At 37.6% G+C, this 22,702-nt stretch overlaps 1 protein-coding gene and 1 pseudogene across 1 annotated transcript; both read left to right on the top strand.

The window, feature by feature from the left end:
- Nucleotides 1-19,193: 19,193 nt before the first annotated feature.
- Nucleotides 19,194-21,100, top strand: LOC131901690 (zinc finger protein 431-like; the record flags this gene model as incomplete). The annotated part of the gene is made up of 4 exons (XM_059252791.1): nucleotides 19,194-19,308; nucleotides 19,505-19,565; nucleotides 20,711-20,781; nucleotides 21,093-21,100. Coding segments are annotated over 4 exons (255 nt in total), but the record flags the coding sequence as incomplete, so codon positions are not given.
- An 840-nt stretch (nucleotides 21,101-21,940) lies between these two features.
- LOC131901693 (small ribosomal subunit protein uS12-like) lies at nucleotides 21,941-22,379 on the top strand (annotated as a pseudogene).
- The last annotated feature ends 323 nt before the right edge of the window (nucleotides 22,380-22,702 follow it).

Raw genomic sequence — 22,702 nt, 5'->3', positions numbered from 1 at the left:
TCCCACAACACTTCCCCCCCCCCTTTTTTTTCAAAAAGAAAGGTTTTAACCTTAACAAAGTAAAATTACATATAATTTGGGAATTTGGGCGTAGCTTCTCTTACTACTTCCTGCTGGAGGGGGGCGCTGTATCTTATGGGGACACAAAGAAAATTTTAGAGTTATGGAATAGTCCATGAGGGTGTATCATCTGAGCCAGTTGCCTTCAAACCATTCTGGATGTTGGATCATCTGGGCCATGGTGTCATCGGAGACCTTTCAGGCGGTCTTGGCTGGTCAAACCTGATGTATCTTAATCTGGAACAAATCCATAGCCTTTTGCTTTCTGTGGGAACAAAAGAGACTCTTTTCCAAAGCAACATATCCTTATATCCAAATTTGAAGTCAAGGTATCTTTAAAATATACATTTTGGCCTAACTCAACACCTTTTACAATCAAATGTTTTTCTGCAGTTAAAAATCCCAAAGACAAAACAATCCAGATTCTCTATGTAATATCCATTTTTTACGTGGCTTTTTTTTTCATACTACCTTTACTGTCTCTTTAAAGACTTTATTTTTAAAAACTGTTTATTTCTTTATATAACTGCATATATTCCTTTTTCTCTCTTTCAAGCCTACGTACATTTTTACATACATTGTAAACTATTACATCTGAATCTGTCTTATTGTGAATTTATTGGTTTAAACTGCAGCAGCTGTGGCTGCTGGCTCTGCCCACCTCAGCTTCCCAACATGGCTACATTTACCACCAGCTCTGGGAGCTATCGTGGGTCTATGCTTTTATCCAAGCAGCATATAGCCCAGAAACCTCTTTTCTTGTTTTGTACTAGCAAAGGCTAAATCCACCATGCAGCTTAATGTGCCATTTGTAGAGGCCTCATTTTTGCCCTACTGCAGATCAAGCACACGCTCTAGGAACCCGCCAGTAGCTCAAACCGGCAGCTGCTGCTCATTTGAGAGAGACAATTAGGAACTGTTTTTAGCTCCATTTTAGAATCTTTTTTTCTCAGTTTTTAGGTAGAAACTCTTGCCACCATGTTGGGCGCCATTTGTTGCTAGAGTTTTCTTTCCTGGCCCACAGTCAGGACAAATCTCTCTCACCTGCCAGTCCCACAGCCACTCAGACCCGACCAAGTAAACACAGAGACTTGTATTGGTTACAAACTGTATGGCCATGGCAGGCTTCTTACTAACTGTTCTTACAGCTTAAATTAATCCATTTTCATTAATCTATACCTTGCCACATGGCTCGTGGCTTACCGGCATCTTCACATGCTGTTTCTCATCGTGGCAGCTGGCAGTGTCTCTCTGACTCAGCCTTCCACTTCCCAGCTTTATTCTCCTCCTTGCCTCGCCTATACTTCCTGCCTAGCCAACGGCCAATCAGTGTTTTATTTATCGACTAATTAGCAACACATTTGCCATACAGAACTTCCCACAGCATGCATTGATGATTATTAAATTCTCACAACACCATAAACCTCAATTTCAGGTTGGTGAATTGCATTTGCAAGGCATTCTTTTAAGATCAATGTCAATGAAACAATTTCTCAAAATTTATCACCATTAAAATTATAGCATCATAGGCCGGGCGGTGGTGGCGCACGCCTTTAATCCCAGCACTCGGGAGGCAGAGCCAGGCGGATCTCTGTGAGTTCGAGGCCAGCCTGGACTACCAAGTGAGTTCCAGGAAAGGCGCAAAGCTACACAGAGAAACCCTGTCTCGAAAAACCAAAAAAAAAAAAAAAATTATAGCATCATGAGAGCTATGCTGTAGAACTGTCAGTCTTTTTATTTCATAACATTCATATTACAAAAGTTATACACAGTGAAGAGCTGATAAGTATATTGTCAAAGCTTTCTATTGAGCAAATAGTACATAGTAAAGCTAGTGTAACTCATATACCTGTTGTGAGTGTGCTGTTTAGTGAGTGGGGCAGTTACAGTCAAACATCATGGGATGTTGTCAAGGAGTAACCTTAATCCCTATTCCACAAATCTATGAGGACAGAAAGTCACATGAAATTCAATGGGGAAATCTTTTATTTGTTATTTTTCCTTTACTAGGTATATCATTTGTCACCCTGGACACAAGCCATATGAGCATTGGGATACGGAAGTCATAATATACCTCATTCTCATAACAATGAGAAGATATGTAGCAGTCCCCACATTGAGTATACTTGTTGAATTTGATTCTAGTATAAACGTAATTGATTTTTTAGCTTCATAGTTAATACATTAACAAACTCACACTACAGAGAATCCCAATGAGTACTAGAACTGCATAAATAAAACATGGGTGAAAAAACAATAATGAAATCTTAAGATCTGATTCCTCTTTACAATTACACCAAATTTAACTTTAATTCATACAGATTTAAAGAGTCAACAGTGTAGTGATTATGGTAAAGATTTTACATGTGCTTGCAGACATGAAAGAAGTCAAAATGGAGAGAAGAAATCTTTCATATACACTGAATGTGGTAAAACCGTTGTATATGAGAGTCATCTTCAAAGGCATGAAAGTGCACCTATGGGAGAGAAACCCTTTCAATGTAATCAGTGTGTTAAAGCCTTTGCCCATTACAGTCATCTTCAAAGGCATAAAAGAACACATACGGGAGAGAAACTCTATGAATGTAATGAATGTGGTAAAGCCTTTGTATGTCATAATAATCTTCAAATACATAAAAGAACATATACTGGAGAGAAACCCTATGAATGTAATCAGTGCAGTAAGGCCTTTGCACAGCACAATACTCTTCAAGTGCATAAAAGAACACATACTGGAGAGAAACCCTATGAATGTAATCAATGTGGAAAAGCCTTTGCTCGACATGGTCATCTTCAAATGCATAAAAGAACACATACTGGAGTGAACCCCTATGAATGTAATCAGCATGGTAAAGACTTTTCACATCACACTAATCTTCAAAGGCATACATGAATACATACTAGAGAGAAAAACCTATGAATGTAATTAGTGTGGTAAAGCCTTTGCATGTATCAATAATCTTCAAAATCATTAGAAAAATCTCATTCTGCAGAGAAACCTACAAGTATAGTCAGTGTGGTAAAGTTATACAAGAGTAAAACATTTGGTGTACAATCAGTCTATTACAGCCTTTCTATACTACAAGAGTCTTTGACTATCGGAAAAAGATACTCATGGCATCTTATTATAAAGTACTTGGAAAGATCTACAGCCCACACAGTTATAATCAGGTACAGAAAAGTATGTATTCTGAAGGTAAATATTTGACAGTGTCAATAAACTGTTCAAACATTATGTTGTCCGTTTTTATATTGTTTGCACCAGCAAACTTAATGAAGAAAACCAAATTTATGAATTTTGAAAGCTTATGTGTAGAGTAAAAGGGCCAGCCATGGAAACACACTCTGACCCTGAAAATGGAGGCCATCAAAGATACATTTTTGGCCCTGAAACCAGAGGAAGAAGCATGCCCCAAGCCTGAAATCAAAGTCAAAGAAACACAGGTTGTTTCTGAATCCAGAAGCAGGTATAGAAACACCCTGACCTTGAAGCCAGACCAAAAGAGTTAAAAGGGGGTGGCTGGACAGATGGCTCAATGGTTAAGAGCACTGGCAGCTTTTCCAGAGGACCTGAGGACACGAGTTCAATACCCAACAACCACATGGTGGCTCACAACCATCTATAAGAGGATCTGATGCCCTCTTCAGTCATGCAGGCATACATGTAGAACACTCATACATAAAATATAAGTAAATAAATAAATAAATAAAATTGTTAAAAGGGGCCACTGAAAGAAACACATGTTACACCTGAAACCAGAACCAAAGAAAAACACTCTGCCCTTGACCAGCTATGCACAAAGCCAACCAATCACTGAGTTTCAAATTAAACAATTCCAGAGCATAAAATCCAGCCAGTTTTTGAGTTTGTTCAAGCCCTGTGCCTGTTCAGGTGGCAGCTGCCTTTTTCTACCCTTGAAAAGGCAGCCAGTTTCCTGGATTCCTCCCTCCTAAATAAATCTCTGGAATGTGTTTTAAGTGGAGACCTTTAATTGAAGGAAATAAGAAACTCACTATTGGATTGGATAAGCAAAGAAATGGACACCTCTGCTGGCAAACTCCAGAGAAGTAGAGTATAACAGCTTTTCATTGGACTCTTATACTTCTGCAGCAATTTCCCCCTTACTTGAGTGAATCATAGAAGTAAGAATTTGGGCTGGAGCTGAGAAGAAATGGACATCTCTGCTGGAAACACCCTAGTAGAGCAAAGAAGAGAAACATGTGATAGCTGTGCTGAGAATCTCCCTCAAAGAAGTGGAGCAGAGCAGCAATGGACATCTCTCCTGGTAAACTCTCTTAGCAGAGTGGTGCAGAGCCCAGTTGTAAGGGCTCCCTTTTGGAGAGAAGCCAAATTATGACATTCTGTGTGGAGACAATTCCCTCTGAAACACAGGTTCAGATATGTCCTGACCTCATGATAGACAGGGTATCTTTTGTCTCTCAGCAATAGGTATCCAGGATATCTCCCTTCACAACTAAAGGTAGAGCCTGACATCCAATAGTCAGTGTTCCTTTCTCTTGTGAGCTATAAGTATCTAGGATACCTTCCTTTCACAGCTCTAAGTATAGCCTGACTTCTGATAGGCTGGTTACCTTTCCCTCTAGAGCTGTAAAATTTGCACTATAAATTTAAATAATAATGAAACACTTTTAGATTTTGTACTTGTTTTAAATTGCAATAAATATCTAATTCAGGTGTAAAACTTTATGGATTTTTGTTAGTTCTTTTTCTGTTGTTGTGATATATTTTCTAGGTCAACTTATAAAATAGTTTAATTTGGCCCTTGGTTCCAGAGGGATACAGGCTCACCATGAAAGTGGCATGGCAACAAGTGTCAGACATGACAGCTAAAACAGGAGGCCATGAACTCGTATCCTTAAACTTCACCCTGAAGCAGAGTGTGGGAACTGTGAATGGTGTGTGGATGTAATTCTCAAAGCCTCCCCCAGTGGCATGTTTCCTCCTGCAGGGCAACATTTCCTGAAACTTACCAAATGATAAGATATGGAGTGACTTCCTGTCACTCCACTACACTTAGGGTAGTGGGGTGTGCAAGGAAGTATCTATGGAAAGCAGGAAGACAGCAAGGTCTGCTCTTGGAGCCAGGAGCAAGTGGTATTGAAACGCATATCTCTGCTGATCTAGAAAATGTCTTTGTCTGGGGTGGAAGGCAGGGTCAGAAACCATTGTGCTGTGTCTTTAAGCACAGTGTAACCTTTAGGGAGGTGTTCTTGTCACTCACGCCTCACCAGCCAATCAAGCACTCCAGGAAACTGTCCATCAGAAATTGTGCTGGGTCCTTCCTGCTGTAGGCTTCAGGCTTGGCTTTGAAGAGAAGCTGGCACCAGTGGTTTTGTGTGCTGTGTTATGAATGCTGCTGCAGGGAGCTGATCAGGGAGCATGGGTGAGCTGGAAAACCACAACATGGTGTGTGAGGGGCTGCCATCTCCAGACTGGGACTAGCAGTCAGTTGAGTCATGGGAGCCAGTATGTTGGGTCCTCTCCTGGCCTGCTGGGTGCATGTGGCCAAATGCAGAGTTTGTCATGTTCTTGCCTGGTCCTGCATGGTCCAGCATGATCCTGCTTGTTCTTCATGCTCCAGTGTGGTTCAGCATGGTCCTATGTGGTCTTTACAATTTCTGTGGCCAGCTATTACCCGCTACATAACTTCACTCCACCAGCAGTATCTGTGTAGAGCATTAGGAGTGGGACTGGTCTTTGAAATATCCTTGTTGACATCACTGTGAAATGCTGGTGCCCTTAGTGCTTATGTTGCTGCTGTAGAACACAGATTTGACAAACTCAGGACCCCCTGGTTCATCTCACATCTCCCAAAAGTTCTGCACTTTGAAATTGAATATTAAGGTTTAGGAAACAACTGGTGTTTGTGAAGGGGCCCCAAAATAGCTTGACCACACAGCAGCCATAACAGGTGTAGGGGCCTAGACATGGCTTCTGAGACAGGCTTACTGGCAGGCAACATCCAGATGCAGGAAAAGCCTGTAGCAGATACCACCCAGGGATCCACCCAGGAATGAGGAAATTCCTAACATTCCTACCATAAGGTGGCCAGATGTCCTTGAGTGTAGCACACACCTATTTTTGTTTTACAGATAGCCCTAGACATTTGTCAGCCAATCAGCATCCTAAACCCAGGAAATCCCCTCACCCCTACCTCTGCTTTGATTAAAAAAAATCCCACCCTGCTTGGGCTCAGGGCTATCTGCTCTCACCCCTGCTTTTGACAGACAGAGGAACTGAGCCCCAGAGATTGAATGAAGGCTCTTTGATTTTACACATGGGATTTGGTCTCTGTGATGGTCTTTAAGGGTCCCTGTGATCTGGGCATAACAGAGTTAATTTTGTGGAGCTTGTAAACAGTATCTCCTGTGTCAAGTAGCACTCCACTGTTAACCTGTGATGTAGAAAGAGTAGAATTGATGGTATAAAGGCTTCCTAGTTCTTAGGAGACATCCAGTCACAAAGTAGAATTTAGGTAAGGGAGGGCTGCATCCCAGTATCCCAAAGATAAGTAGTATGCTAACCATACCTGTTAGAGATTAGTAAAATAAGATGATAGGGTTTGTTTCCCAGGGTTAACCAGCTACATTCCCATAATAAAGGGGACAACCTTGATTTATAACCAGCAGAAAGGCCCATTCCCTCCATTAAAAACCTGGCCTCTAAATGCTTCTCCAGTGACAATTACAAGGTTACAGCCAACATTAAGTCCTGGTGTGCCACAAAACTATGTTAATTTTAGAACAGGGGCATCTCTAGTCTTTTTGAAAGTCAGTTTTGAGCCAAGGCCTTCTGTGTTGATTGAGGTGGACTTGAACCCTGTCTGTAGCACCACAGGGCATTTCCTTTGCTATCTTCCTGACTAACTAATCCTAAATCTTGGTTTATACATCTGCAGCACTACAGAGTTCTAAAATTACCTGTCTGAGTCACATAGTGGACTCTCCATTGCAGAACAGGGAAAGGATTTGTGTGTGGAGCATGGCTCCTCCCTTCAGGCCAGAAGAGGAGGAACAGTATACTCTGTTCACTGTAGGGGGAAACAGTAGACAATAACTAAGTCTTAGACTGAAGTTGAAGGTAGTGAGCTGCAGGGGTCTCCATTACACTGAAGGATTGATGTGGCATGGTGAGTGACTTTCTCTGTAATTTCCCTGCATGCATTAGTTTTTTCCAGGTGAATGAAGACAGACAGAATTGATGGGTATACAGTTTTGGGAGGATAGCTACTAAGTATTTAGATTCCAACAGCAAACTCTCCCATGAAGATGTGTGTAATCCAGGTTGACACAGTTAAGTTGGCTTAGAGTTTTGAGGCACAGGCCATTGGCTGTAAATCTGTGTCCGCTTACAGCACTCAGCAGCTAATAATTTACATGAGACAAAGTCATACAAAGTCTTACTAAAGGCATTTTCTTTAACAGGAAAGTGACTACTCTTTTTCAACATCAGCATAGCCTATTATTCCTTCAATTCTTTTCACAATTTTAAAATCAATTATTGCTATCATTTTAAAATTTTATTTTCTTTAAATGAATTAGTGCTCTAATGAATATTTGTTTCCATTTTCTAATGGTTTTTTAAGTCACTAAAAATTTCATTCTATATTTATTAAGTGTAATTTAATTAATTAATTAATTAAGTTAACTAATTAATATCAGCTTAAAATAGTAGTCCTCCATCTGGGAATTACGACTCCCTTTGGGGGTGTCAAAAAATCCTATCACAAGGGTTGCTTAAGACCATCAGAAAACACAGTTGTTTACATTATGGTTCATAACAGTAACAAAATTATAGTTATGGGGTAGTAGTTAAAAGAATTTTATAGTTGTGGGGGTCACTACAATGTGAAGAACTGTATTAAAGGGTCACAGAATTAGGAAGATTGAGAACCACTTGTCAAATTAATGTCTTCTGTAGCTCAGGTTTCTCTCACAATACATAATTGAAACTTGTTTAAAAATTTAATGCTTACTCTGCTGCCTAGTCTTGGAAGACAGTCTTGCAACTGCCTCCAGGCAGGGCCTAGACTGGTATGTGAAAACAAAGAATAAAAGGGTGAATGTGTTTCCTCCAATCTCTCTGACTTTTATTGGGAACTTAAAATGAAGAGGTTCTGTGCAAGAATTGAGTTCACAGATGAACAGTAAAGCCAGGTGTATTCACAGCACAGCAAGGGAGGGCCAAGATGGAGTTTCACCATTCCTACTCTGACAGTAGTTGGTATTAACAATGAGAAATGAGGTATTAATTTTTTCATGATGTCATTGTTTTAACAGTTGAGTAATATTACATTATATAAATGTACCACATCCTCTTTATACATTCTTCAGTTCAGGGATATCTTCACTATTTTTTAGTTCCTGGCTATTATGAATAAAATCCTCATAAATGAATGTAGTTGAGCAAGAGTTTCTAGGGTAGGATGGAACATTCTTTGAGTATATGCCCAAAGAGTGGTATAGCTGAGTCTTGAGGTCAATAGATGCCCAGTTTTCTGAGGAACCATGGTATTGATTTCCATGTTGCCTGTATTAAGTTTTCACTCCTACACACAGTGGGGTTGTGTTGTCCTTGCTTCACTTCCTCATTAGCATGACATGTCACTTGGGTTTTTCATATTTGCCATTCTGACTGGTCTAAGATGGAATCTAAAAGTAATTTTGATTCAAATTTCCCTGGTGGCCAATGATGTTAAACATTTCTTCAAGTGTTTCTTGGGTATTTGACATTCCTCTGTTGAGAATTCTCTGCTTAGATCCATACTCCATTTTTTTTAATTAGTTAGATTTTCAAGGGTAGGTACATGTATTTTTCCTGGTTGCAGCTCACAAATAAATACACTGAGGCTTATATTTACAAGTGCTCAGCCTATAGCTCAAACTTGTGACTAAATAGCTCTGATAACAGAAATTAAACCACTTCTATTCATCTATGTGCAGCCCAGAGGCTTGTGGCATTTACCTTTCTGGCGTGTCTTAATTCCTTTCTGTCTGATTGGTGACTCCTCTGTCTCTGAACTCTTTTTCCCAGAATTCTCCTAGTCTGACTCTCCCTTCCAACCTCTTCCTACCCAGCTATAGGCCAGTCAATTTGTAATTAACCTGTGAGAGTACTACATATTCGCAATGTACAGAAGGGTTATTCCGTAGCATTCAATATCTTGGTTTTTTTTTTTTTTTAGTTCTTTGCATATATTGGAGATTTGGCCTCTATTGGTTATGGAATTGTTAAAAATTTTTTCCCATTCCTTAAGCTGCCTCTTTAATCGACTATGTCCTTTGCCTTATAGAAGGTTTAGAGCTTCATGAGGTCCCATTTATTAATTATTGACCTTAGTGTTCTGTTCAGAAAGTTGTCTCCTGAGCCAGTGCATTCAAGGCTTTCCCCCACTTAGTCTTGTATCCTTTTCAGTGTGTCTGGTTTTATGTTGGGGTTTTTGACCCACTTGGACTTGAGTTTTGTTCAGCATGATGAAAATGGATCTATTTGAATTCTTCTACATGCAGAAATTCAGATTAATAGGCACCATTTGATGGAAGTGCTGTCTTTTTTTCCTTTTCATATTTCTTATTTTCATTATCAGAAAGCAGGTGTCCACATGTTTATAGATTTATGTCTGGATCTTAAAAACTTGATTCCATTTTTCAACTTGTCTTTTTTACTAACAATGCCATGTTGTTCTTTTATTGTTCAAGATTGTTTTAGCTATTCCATTCTTTTGGTTATTCATATGAATCTGCAAACTGTCTCTTCAAGGTGTTCAAACAAATGTGTTTGAATTTGGATGGAGATCGTGCTGAATCTTTACATTGCTGTTGGTAGGGTGACCTTTTTACTGTGTTAATCCTACCGATCCATGAGCATGGGGGATCTATCCATCTTCTGATATCCTCTCCAATTTCTGTCTTCAAATACTTTGAAATTTTGATCACACATGTGTTTCACTTGCTTTGTTAGAGTTACTTGAACATGTTTTATATTTGAGGCTATTGTGAAGGGTCTTTCCCTTATTTCTTTCTCAGTCAGTTTGTCACTTTTTAGAGGAGGGATACTGATTTTTTTTTTAGTTTCCCTTGTATCTAGCCACTTTGCTGAAAGTGTTAATCAGCTGTAGTCCTCTTGTTGGAATTTTATTGTCACTTAAGTATATTATCATATCATCTACAAATAATAATACTTTGACTTTTTCCTTTCCAAATTATATCTCTTTTATGTCCTTTGTTTGTTTTTTTGGTCTATCTAGAACTTCAAGTACTATATTGAGTAGCTACAGAGAGTTCACAGCATTATCTTGTTTCATATTTTAGTGCAATTACTTTGAATCTCTCTCCATTTAATTTGTTGTTAGCTATAGGCTTGCTGTAAATTTCTTTTATTACACTTATGTATTTACCTTGTATCCCTTATTTCTCCAAGACTTTTATGATGTATGATTTTGTCAAAGGCTTTTTCAGTGTCTAATGGGATGATATAGTTTTTTTTCCAGTATATTTTTATGGTGGATTGCATTTACTGATTTTTATATATTGAGTCATCACTGCCTCTCTATGATGAAGCGTACTGCATCAGTTTGGATGATCTTTTGGATGTATTCTTGGAATCAGTTTGCAAATCTTTTATTGGGTATTGTTTCTCTATGTTCATGATAGCAATTGCTCTTTAATTCACTTTATATTTACCACAACACTGGAAGTCTGTGCTTAATTAGTTTAATGATCTCAAGGATATCAAGCAGTGAGGCTATGACTCATTGAATAGCTGAAATTGGAACCCCAGAGTCTGTTTACCTCCAGATTGTTGCAATCTCCAGATTTTTTTTTTTTTTTGAGACAGGGTTTCTCTGTGTAGCTTTGCGCCTTTCCTGGAACTCACTTGGTAGCCCAGGTTGGCCTCGAACTCACAGAGATCCACCTGGCTCTGCCTCCCGAGTGCTGGGATTAAAGGCGTGCACCACCACCGCCCGGCCCAATCTCCAGATTTTTAAGGGCCAGTTTTGTTTTTGATTTTGTAAATTAGAATATTATCTCTGTGTCTTTTAGTTTGAATTAGGATTTGTATGTCTTGTTGATTTTCTCACAGAACCAAATCTGTGCTTCATTGACTCCTTGTATTTTTCTTTGTTTTTATTTTATTGATTTTTTTTTGCTCAATTTGATAGTTTCTTCCTGTCTACTCCTCTTAGGTATGCTCACTTATTTTTGTTTTAGTATTTTCATATGTGCTGTTAAGTTGCTAATATAAGAACTCTTCATTCTTTGAACTTTTTTATATAGGCTCTTAGTGCTATGAAGTTTCCTCATATCAGCACTTTTGTTGTGTCCCCTGAGTTTGCATACATTATGTATTATTTCATTGAATTCTAGAAAGTCTTTCATTTCCTTTTTTATTTTTGTCTTGACATATTTTCTTCAGTGGAGATTGGTTCATTTTCCATGAGTTTGGAAGCTTTCTGTTTTTTGCTTCCTTGGTTTTAATATGTAGCTGTAATCCATAGTGGTCTGATAGGATGCAGGTAGTTGTTTCAATCTTCTTGTATATGTTGAGACTTGAATTGTGTCCAAGTGTGTCATCAACTTTGGAGAGAATTCCATGTTGTGCTGAGAATAAGGTGTATTCTTTTTCTTTGGGTAGAATATTCTCAAGTATTTATTAGATTCATATGGTTTATAAAATCCATGAGATCCAATATTTTTCTGGTTTTCATCTGGATGACATGTCCATTGGTGAGAGTGATGTATTGAAGTCTGCCATTATCAAACACTGTGTGAGAATCAATGTGTCATTTGATCTGTATAAGTGTTTCTTTTACAAAAGTGGGTGACCTTGTGTTTGGGGCATAGATTTTAACAATTGAAATGTCATACTTGTGGAATTGTCCTTTGATGGAGATAGAGTATTTTTCCCCAACTCTTTTGATTAATTTTTGGTTGACATCTATTTTGGTACATACTAAAATGGCTACAGAAGCCTGCTTCTTAGTTCCAATTGATTGAAATTTTTTATCCAGACTTCACCTTTCACAAATATCTATCCTTGATGTTGAAGAGTGTTTCTTGTATGCAGTGGAAGGATGAATTTTGTTTTTGAGTCCATACTGTTAATTTGCATCTTCATTGAGGAATTGAAACTATTGATATTGAGAAATACCAGGAATTATGATTATTAATATTTGTGATTTTGTACTTGTTATTGGTGGTGATGATAGCATGTGAATGAGAGTATGTTTGTGTGTGTGTGTGTTTCCATTTTTCTTCTTTTGTTTTTGCTGATGTGATATTATTTATTTACTGTGTTTCCATGTGTGTAGCTAGCTTTCTTGGGTTGGATTTTTTTTTCTAGTACCTTCTGTAATGCTTGATTTATACATAGATATTGCTTAAATTTGACTTTAACTTGTAATATCTTATTTTCTTTACTTATGGCAATTGAAAATTTTATGGATACAGTAATTTGGCATGGCATCTGTGGTTACTTAGAGCCTGCATCAATGTATCCAAGTCCTTATGGATTTTTGAATCTTCACTGATAAGTCAGGTGTAATTTTCATAAGTCTGTCTTTATATGTTACTAGGTTTTTTTCATTTGCAGCTTTTAATATTCTCCTTTGTTCTGTATGTTTATTGGTTTGCTTATTATGTGCTAAGGGATCTTTCTTTTCTGACCCAATTTATGTGGTGTTTTGCTTGCTTCTTTGTGCCTTCATCAGCACCTTCTGTAACTTGGAAAACATTTATTATATAATTTTATTGAAAATATTTTCTGGACATTTGAGCTGGGTTTTTTCTCTTTCTTCTATTCCTGTCATTCATAAGTTTGGTCTCTGCATAATGTCCCAGATTTTTTGGTTGTTTTGCATCAAGTAATTTTTATATTTAACATTTTTTTGACCGATGTATCCATTTATTCTACTGTATCCCCAGTGCCTGAGATTCTCTCTTCTATCTCTCTATTCTATTGGTGAACCTTGCCTCTGTACTTTTTGTACTCTTTGTAGTCTTAAATTTTTCATTTTTGGAATTCCTTCAGTTTCTGTTTTCTTTATTGTTTCTATTTCCATTTTCAGGTCTTAAACAGTTTTATTTCCTTCAACTATTTGTTGGTTTATCTTGGCTTTATTTAAGTTGTTTTTTGGTTTACTGCAATTGCTTGTGTTATTCTAGCTTTCTTGGAGGAATTTATTGATTTCCTCCAATTGTCTGTTTGTGCTTTTATGAATTTATTTAAGGTATTTATTTATTTTCTTTTTAAGGACCTCTATCATCTCCATATAGTTTGTTTTAAGGTCTTTTTTTTTGTATTTCTGCTATGTTAGAAAACTTAGGGGCCTGGAGAGATGACTCAGAGGTTAAGAGCACTGACTGCTCTTCCAGAGGTCCTGAGTTCAATTCCCAGCAACCACATGGTGGCTCACAAGCATCTATAATGAGATCTGGTGCCCTCTTCTGGCATGCAGTCATGTATGCTGTATATATAAAATAAATAAATCTTAAAAAAAAAAAGAAAATTGAGGGCCTACTGTGGTAGTATAGCTGAGTTCTGTTGGTTCCATGTTGCCCTGACTGTTACTATGTTCTTATGCTCAGCATCTGGGTTTGGGGTGATTATAAGTCTAGGTGCTGGTTTCTAACATCATCTTGGTTTGATTGGAGTTTTGTTTCTGTGTTTCTCTTTGTTCTTTGGAGTTTCAGAGTATGTGTTGAGTGAGTAGTGCCTTTTGTCCTGGCCTTCTTGGATGTTGTGTTCAAGGGAGAAGGCTTGGTGGTGTTGGAAGCTGGGGGAAAATAAATGCAGGGGAGCTGATATTAGGGATCCACAAAAGACATGGAGAGGGCAGATGGGAAGATGCCTCTGGTGTTCTACTCCAGTGGTAAGGGCAACTTTTAGAATAAGGTCTAAGGTAAGTGACTGTGTCATAGATATGCAGACATTTTAACTGGCATTCTGGAAGATGTAGCAAATAATTGAGCCAGGAGTGTCTGCCCATTTGAGTGATGTGACTCAGATATGAAGTGAGTAGGGAAGGGTAGGTAGGGATGGTTTTTGGAACCCAGAGGGGACATGGAAAGGGAAAGGAGAAGCTGCAGTTCTGTTTCAGCCCTTGGGGTGACCCTGAGTATTGGGTCTTGGATAATAGAGAGTGGGGAAAATCTGTAGGTAGCCTACCTGATCCCATACCCAACGTCTTTATACCAATTCATTAGGTTCCCAGGGATTATTCATTTTCTTATTTCCTTATTTAGGTTTCTGTTGTGGTTAATCTGTGAAAGACTTTCAGTTTGTTGGATAAAAAGTACTATGCATGTCACTCTGCAAGTATTCTTCTTGGAGGAGTTCAGATACCAGCATGCAAGTTTTTAGGCTTATAACTATTTGATATTCCCAGATCCGGGGGATCTGATATGCTCTTTGTTGTGTCATCTGTACACATGGAAAATATGCTCTTTTACACATACAAATATACACATAAAATATGGCTAGATTTGTTTTCAGAGGCCCTTATGACTTATAAAACAATTAGAGGAAATCAGCTTGCTTTAGGTATAAAATAGAAATCACACAATATTTATTTAAAAGGCTTTTACCTTTCATTTGGTTTGAAAGTTTTCCATTTTCCCACTCTGATGCAGACTTACATCCAATCTTCAATCATAGGAAAGAAAATCATTTCTAAATGATCTAATAGACATCCTTTTCATTACCAACAGAGAATGATATAGCTTTAAGAGCCAAAACTATTTTCTACAATGCAGAAATATTAGAATTCAAGGAAGTCTATCCAATTTTGGTGGAAGAGTCCTTCTCACCCAACCCATTTTTTTTCATCTTTTGAGACAAGGTTTTCCTATGTAGTTTTGGTGTCTGTCCTGGATCTCACTCTGTAGACCAGTCTGGCTTTGAACTCATAGAGATCTTCCTGGCTCTGCCTCTCGAGTGTTGGAAATAAAGGTGTCTTCCACCACTGATCCCATTTTCTATTATTGGTGAAGGGGAGAACTGGAGTGCACAAAGTGAGTGTTAGTCAGTGTTCTCTTTGATTTGAATTTTTATTAGAATGTAATATTTCTTGTTCAAGTGACAATGTTATATTTGTATGTCTGCCTCTCTGTCTTCTTTTGTCAATGATACCATCTATGCTGTGTGATTATTTTTTTATTTTATTTTATAATTTAATTTAATTTTACATATCAGCCACGGATTCCCTTGTTCTCCCCTTCCCGCCCCCCCCTCTTCTCCCCAGCCCACCCCACATTCCCATCTCCTCCAGGGCAAAGACTCCCCTGATTGAGTTCAACCTGGTAGATTCAGTCCAGGCAGGTCCAGTCCCCTCCTCCCAGGCTGAGCCAAGTGTCCCTGTATAAGCTGGAGGTTTCAAACAGCCAACTCATGCACTGAGTACAGGGCTCAGTCCCACTGCCTATAATCTAGTCATATTTATTTCTCTGGAAAATAATGAACCTTCACCTATTTTTATTTTCTGGAAAACTGATACGTGATATCAGGAGTTTCTTGAGTTTACTGGTTTGGCGACTTTCTGTGGAGAAAAAAATTAAGCTTCCTTTTCTTGCTCCTAGAAATTTGTATTTCCTCATTTTTTAGCATATCTGTGTTTCTAGTTGTTATTATCATTAATATTTGCATTTTAGCTACTTAAGTTATTGGTGTAGTTGATATATTGGTTTTTGTTTTTTAAAATCTTCTCACATATTATTGTCTTAATTAATGTCAATAATTCAGATTCTACAAACACCTTTGGGAACATCAGTTGAGGATGTTCCCATCAGAATGGCTGGTTGCTAAGTCTTTGAGAGATTTTGTTGATTGATGATTGATGGATGATGGCCCTTCCACTGAGTGTGCAATATCCCTAAAAAAGTTTTCCTGCACTGGATAAGACACTAAACTAAGCATTAGACAATGACCAAGTAAGAGAGAAACCCAGGAAATGAAGATTCCTCATGGTTTTTGCTTTCAGTTGCTAGATTGAATTTCTAGCCTGAGTTCCCACAATGATGGATTGTGATCTGGCAGAATGAGCCAAATAGGCACACCCTTTACCTGGGGTCCTTTTGTTTAGACAATTGAATCAGAGGAAGAAAAATTTAAGTTATAACAGAATGTGATAAACCAAAAGTGATTTTATTATTCAAAGGTCCTGGGAATGATGACTTTTGAAGGAATGTTAAAGATAACAAAATTTAGATGGCAAAGGACATAGAAAGCTGTACACAGAGCTTAACTGGTCATTCTTATAATATTTAGAATAAAGTACTGTTGAAGGTACTGTAAACAGTTGAAGTAGAGGACATAGGATTACAGTGGGAATTAAGATAGAGGTCATTTGTATGATATTTTGGCACCTAACCTTTCTTATTATGCCATGTTCCCAAGAAAATGAGTAAGGAAGCATTAAAAAAATAATGGGGCTGATTTCTTAGATGGAATAATGACTCTCTTGGATGCCTATTATTTATGATTCATTCAAGATTACAGTGAAAAAATTCATGAAGTAGATAATAAATATATGGTTGTAGAGAAAAACAGGACTATGTGTCAGATGACAGTCAAATGCTGAACAGAGACAAAATTTCAGGAAGATTATAACCATTATAAAGAAGGCTTTTGCTCTACATTGGAAGTCTAGCAAGGTGTCCTAAGGGTAAGAATCCATTCTTCTATGCCATCAGTTAATGGAGGTATTAGGCAAAGTGATTAACAGTCCCAGGAAGGAACTTCATAAAAACCCTGCTGCAACTCTGATCCAAGCATGGTAGTGGCCATCAGAACTTAGAAGCCAAATTGGGAAGAATCATTGATGGTGAATTGGTTCTAGAAACCAGAATGATACAAAATTTTAGTTCATACATTGTTAGTCTGGGTTTTCAAGTCAACACTGTTGTAGACATGAGTGTTTGGTATGGTAAGAGCTCCAATGAGGACACTGTCTAAGTTCATTGCATGATACTATGAGGATGCACCCTGGGTTGCATTTGGAGACCATAAGATGTTGAGATACTTAAGCTATGAGATATCTTCCATGGAGAGCTGCATATATGGAGAGGAAGTAACCAATGAGAGAGATGTATGGGAAGTTGTGGGTTGAGAGCCATCTAAGCCCTTTGAAAATGAAGCTCCATGTGTCTGACACAGAACTACTAGATTTGATGGTTGCCCTGTTGAGTTTCAGTCTTCTCTTTATCCAATCTTTCCTCATTATGTTTCAGTTCCTCTCCTTTGGAATGGGAATGGGTTTTCTCTGCCATTTATTTGTTGGAAAGATTTAAATTGTTTTCTGATTTTATAAGATGACACAATCAAGAATTTGTCTGGAGTGTCAAAAGAGACTTTGAACATTTGAACAATGTAGAGGTGGGGAAGACTCTGAGGATTATTGAGGTGGCTAAATGATCATGGATAATCTTGATCCTATAGTGACATGGGTCAGAATCTAGTCGACTGTATGAAAAGATCCCAGATAGGATGAGGTATTTGAACATATGTCTCTCCTTGGCAGCTTCCTTCGGGGTGCTTTCAGAACCTTAAGTAGGAAGAACCTCTCTGGATGAAATATCTCATTGGGGGTGGGGTATGATATGTATCTCTATAGCCTTAACTCATTTTCTTTTCTAGGTTTCTATTATGTTGTGGTTCAAATGAATCAACCACATTCCTTCTTGTACTGTCATGATTTTACCACCATTATAGATGGTATTACTAAATCACATAAGATTCAATTAAACAAAGTAGTATTCAATGCTAAGCCATTTTCTAGCATGATTTTTTTTTAATTTTGCTGTTTTTATATTTGTTTCTGATGATACACTTTGTCTGAGTCACCCTGACTGTCCTAAACATAGTTCTATACACCAGCCTGGCCTTAAACTCTGAGATTTACCTGACACTTTCTTCTACATGGTTACATTAAAGTTTGGCCAATATTCCAGGTTTTTTTTAATAGACACTATTGGGTGATTGGCCTGGAGTATACATTTTTGTACATGCCAAACTTATGCTGTTTTTCTGAGCTTTATCCCCAGCTTGAATTTTTAAATTTGGCAGAGGATATCATTCTCTTTCCCTGGATGGCAATATTCATGACAGTAATAGTGCCTGGGTCTTCTGAGCCTTTAAATTATATGTGTGTGACATTCCTCTTGCTCATTGTGTTTGTTTTGATTTTTGTAATAATTATGATTCTTTTGCCTGTATACATGGATATGCACCACACATGTGTATGGCCCTAGCAATAGTCAAAAGAGTGTCTTAGAATCCATGAGCTTGAAATAATGAACAGTTGTGTGATTTCCCCATTTAAGTCCTGGCAATTGAACCCATCTATATGAAGGAACAGCAAAAGCTCTTAACTTCTGAGTCATCTATCCTGCCCTGTGTTGATTATATATAATCAACGGTGATATTGTTAATGTTATCACCTGTCTATTTGTAACTGTTTCAATAAACAGTTCTTTTTAGTAAGATTTTTTAAACTACAGTTTAAACTAGAGCAATTCAGGTTTCTGGAAGATGAATACAGAACTGGAGTGAATGCCTAACTCTTTGTAGCAACTTCATTAAAAAAAGTCTCTGAGTTTATCCTATCTTTTTTGTACATTTGATTGATGTTTGCAGTGCAGACAGGTTCTTAATATTTACTCCTTGCTGTCCTGGAACTGATTGCATAGACTAGACTAATACAAATATACTTGCCTCTGCTTTCTGAGTTCTGAGATTAAAGGCATGAGCCAATACACTAAGCTTACTCATCTTTTTTTGTAGTTAGTTATTATTCATACAGTTTCTCTGATGTGTACTCAGTACTGCTCATGTGTTTGCTTGTCTCTTTATGTCTGTTAATAGGCATTTTTCTTGCAAGGTGATATCCCATTCAAAGCATTCAGAAACAATAGAAACAAACCTCCTATTCTGTTTCATTCTAAAATAAATTGATTATATTGTAATGTCTGGGTTGTAAAATAAGTGTGGAAAGCACCAGAATTATATGACTATATTGTCAAAGAAGCATGTATTTAAAATGTTGTCAGTATCATGCTTTTGTTTTATACTTATGCATGGCATACTTATGTATGGCATATTTTAGGATGCCGTGACCTATGATGATGTGCATGTCAACTTCACTCAGGAGGAGTGGGCATTGCTGAATCCTTCCCAGAAGAATCTCTATAAAGATGTGATGCAGGAGACATATTCGAACCTCACTGCTATAGGTAAATTTTCCTTCACATTTTAAATTAAGGCAACAACTGTTTCTCAGTTATTGATGCTCTTTGGTAATTCTGATTGAGAATGAGGATGAGTGAGGTGACTAAATCAGGCATGGTTCTAAGGATCACTGAAGATAGTAAGTTAAATTTTGCACAAATTTCTGTAATATTTCATACATTTTCTCATCCTATATTTTAGGATACAATTGGGAAGATCTTGAAGTTGAAGAACATTGTGCAAGTTCTGAACAACATGAAAGGTAATTTTCATGTGAAAGCTGATACAAATGTGCCCCCGGATATATTTTAATGTTTCTTTAAGTTTTAAAGAAATGCAGCAGTGTAAATAATCACAGCTTAAAGTACATTCATGATGTTCATAATCCATATACCTGAAAGGCAGGTAAGTGAATTGTGTTGGCAGGCCATTCTTTTTAGAAGAAAAATAAGCAATCAATACCTTAACACAAATCAGCATTGGAATCATAGATCTATCAGAGCTGTGCTGTAGAATTGCTAATTCATTTAGATTCATATCACTCATACTACCAAATGTATACACATTGAATATATGATAAGTCTGTGTCCAAAACATTCTAATAAGCAAGTAGTCCATAGTAAAGCTAGTGTTACTCTAGTTGTTCTGACTCTTCTAAGTTTAATGAAATGGGTTGTTAGATTCAAGAGTTAAGGGAGGATTGTTGTGGAGAATCCTTAAAACCCATAGGACATGTCCCCGAGGAACAAAATATCAAACTGTGTGGAGGTATTGTAGAAACCTTGTATTTGTTATTCTTCATTTACTAGGAATATCATGTCACTCTGCATACAAGCCATATGAACATAGGGATATGGAAAGAAGAAATGTATCCTTGTCCATCTTGAAACAATTATAAGTTGAGTAGTGGTCCCATGTTGAGTAGACTTGCTAAATGTGATTCAAGTTTACATGTAATTGGTTTCCCAACTTAAAAAAGAATACATCAGCAATCAAACTGAAGAAAAGCCCTATGAGTAGTGGGAAGATGTAATACTTCTGTCTTCCCTGGTTCACTTTGCAAATATAGTAGGATTAACAATATAGGAAAACATATTGATAAAATAAGGGGGGTGAAAGTCTGAATTCTTCCAGTTCTTTTCATATATATGAAAAAATCTCCTTGAGAAAAAATATGCCATAAATGTGAGTCCTGTAATAAAGGTTCTTACCATAACAGGCATCTCCAAATGTGGAAAATAATCCTTATTGAAGAGCAACAGCATGAGTCTAAGCAAAGTGATAACACACCTTAAGATTTGATTCCTTTTTACATGTACAACAAACTGAAAAATTAATTCTTAGAGAAATAAAGGTGTAAGTATAATAATTGTGGTAAAGTTTTACATTTCTAAATTATCCTTGTAGGCATGAAAGAAGACAAAAGGGAGAGAAACAATATAAATGCAATCAATGTGCTAAAGCCTTTGCACAACATGGTAATCTTAAAAGGCATCAGAAAACACATATTGGAAAGAAACCCCATGAATGTAATCAGTGTGGTAAAGCCTTTTTACTTCACAATAATCTTGAAATGCATAGAAAAACACATACTGGAGAGAAACCCTATGAATGTAATCAGTGTGGTAAAGCCTTTGTACAGCATGGTCATCTTCAAAGGCACACAAGAACACATACTGGAGAGAAACCCTATGAATGTAATCAGTGTGGTAAAGCTTTTGCTCAAAACAGTGTTCTTCAAATGCATAAAAGAACTCACACTGGAGAGAAACCCTATGAATGTAATCAGTGTGGTAAAGCCTTTGCTCGCCATAGTGTTCTTCAATTGCATAAAAGAACACATAGTGGAGAGAAACCATATGAATGTGATCAATGTACTAAAGCCTTTAGACATCATAGTAGTCTTCAAAGGCATACAAGAACACATACTGGAGAGAAACCATATGAATGTGATCAATGTACTAAAGCCTTTGGACATCATAGTAATCTTCAAAGGCATACAAGAACACATACTGGATAGAAACCCTATGAATGTAATCAGTGTGGTAAAGCCTTTGTACTTCACAATAATCTTGAAATGCATAGAAAAACACATACTGGAGAGAAACCCTATGAATGTAATCAGTGTGGTAAAGCCTTTATACAGCATGGTCATCTTCAAAGGCACACAAGAACACATACTGGAGAGAAACCTTATGAATGTAATCAGTGTGGTAAAGCCTTTGCTCAAAACAGTGTTCTTCAAATGCATAAAAGAACTCACACTGGAGAGAAACCCTATGAATGTAATCAGTGTGGTAAAGCCTTTGCTCGCCACAATGTTCTTCAATTGCATAAAAGAACACATAGTGGAGAGAAACCATATGAATGTGATCAATGTACTAAAGCCTTTAGACATCATAGTAGTCTTCAAAGGCATACAAGAACACATAGTGGAGAGAAACCATATGAATGTGATCAATGTACTAAAGCCTTTGGACATCATAGTAATCTTCAAAGGCATGCAAGAACACATACTGGAGAGAAACCCTATAAATGTAATCAGCGTAGTAAAGCCTTTGTACTTCACAATAATCTTGAAATGCATAGAAAAACACATACTGGCTCTCTTTCTCTCGGGCCCGTGGTGCCGGTAAGATGGGCAAGTGTCATGGTCTCCATACTGCCCGGAAGCTCCGCAGACACCGATGGGACCAGAAGTGGCATGATAAACAATACAAGAAAGCCCACTTGGGCACAGCCCTGAAGGCCAATCTGTTTGGAGGTGCCTCTCATGCCAAGGGAATTGTGCTGGAAAAAGTAGAGGTTGAAGGCAAACAGCCAAATTCTGCCATCAGGAAGTGTGTCAAGGTGCAGCTCATCAAAAACGGCAAGAAAATCACAGCTTTCGTGCCCAACAATGGCTGCTTGAACTTCACTGAGGAAAAAGATGAAGTTCTGGTTGCTGGATTTGGTTGAAAAGGTCATACTGTAGGTGATATTCCTGGAGTCTGCTTTAAGGTTGTTAAAGTAGCCAATGTGTCCCTTTTGGCCCTGTACAAAGGCAAGAAGGAAAGACCAAGATCCTAAATTTTGACAATGGAAAGGCAATAATAATAAATTTTCATATTCTGAAAGAAGAAAAAAGAAAGAAAGAAGAAAAACACATACTGGAGAGAAACCCTATGAATGTAATCAGTGTGGTAAAGCCTTTGCTTGCCACAATGTTCTTCAATTGCATAAAAGAACACATAGTGGAGAGAAACCACATGAATGTGATCAATGTACTAAAGCCTTTAGACATCATAGTAATCTTCAAAGGCATACAAGAACACATACTGGAGAGAAACCATATGAGTGTGATCAAAGTACTAAAGCCTTTGGACATCATAGTAATCTTCAAAGGCATACAAGAACACA

The sequence above is a fragment of the Peromyscus eremicus genome, unplaced genomic scaffold (genome assembly GCF_949786415.1).
Source record: "Peromyscus eremicus unplaced genomic scaffold, PerEre_H2_v1 PerEre#2#unplaced_219, whole genome shotgun sequence".
Classification (NCBI taxonomy): Eukaryota; Metazoa; Chordata; class Mammalia; order Rodentia; family Cricetidae; genus Peromyscus; species Peromyscus eremicus.
This window is presented reverse-complemented; position numbering and strand designations above follow the sequence as displayed.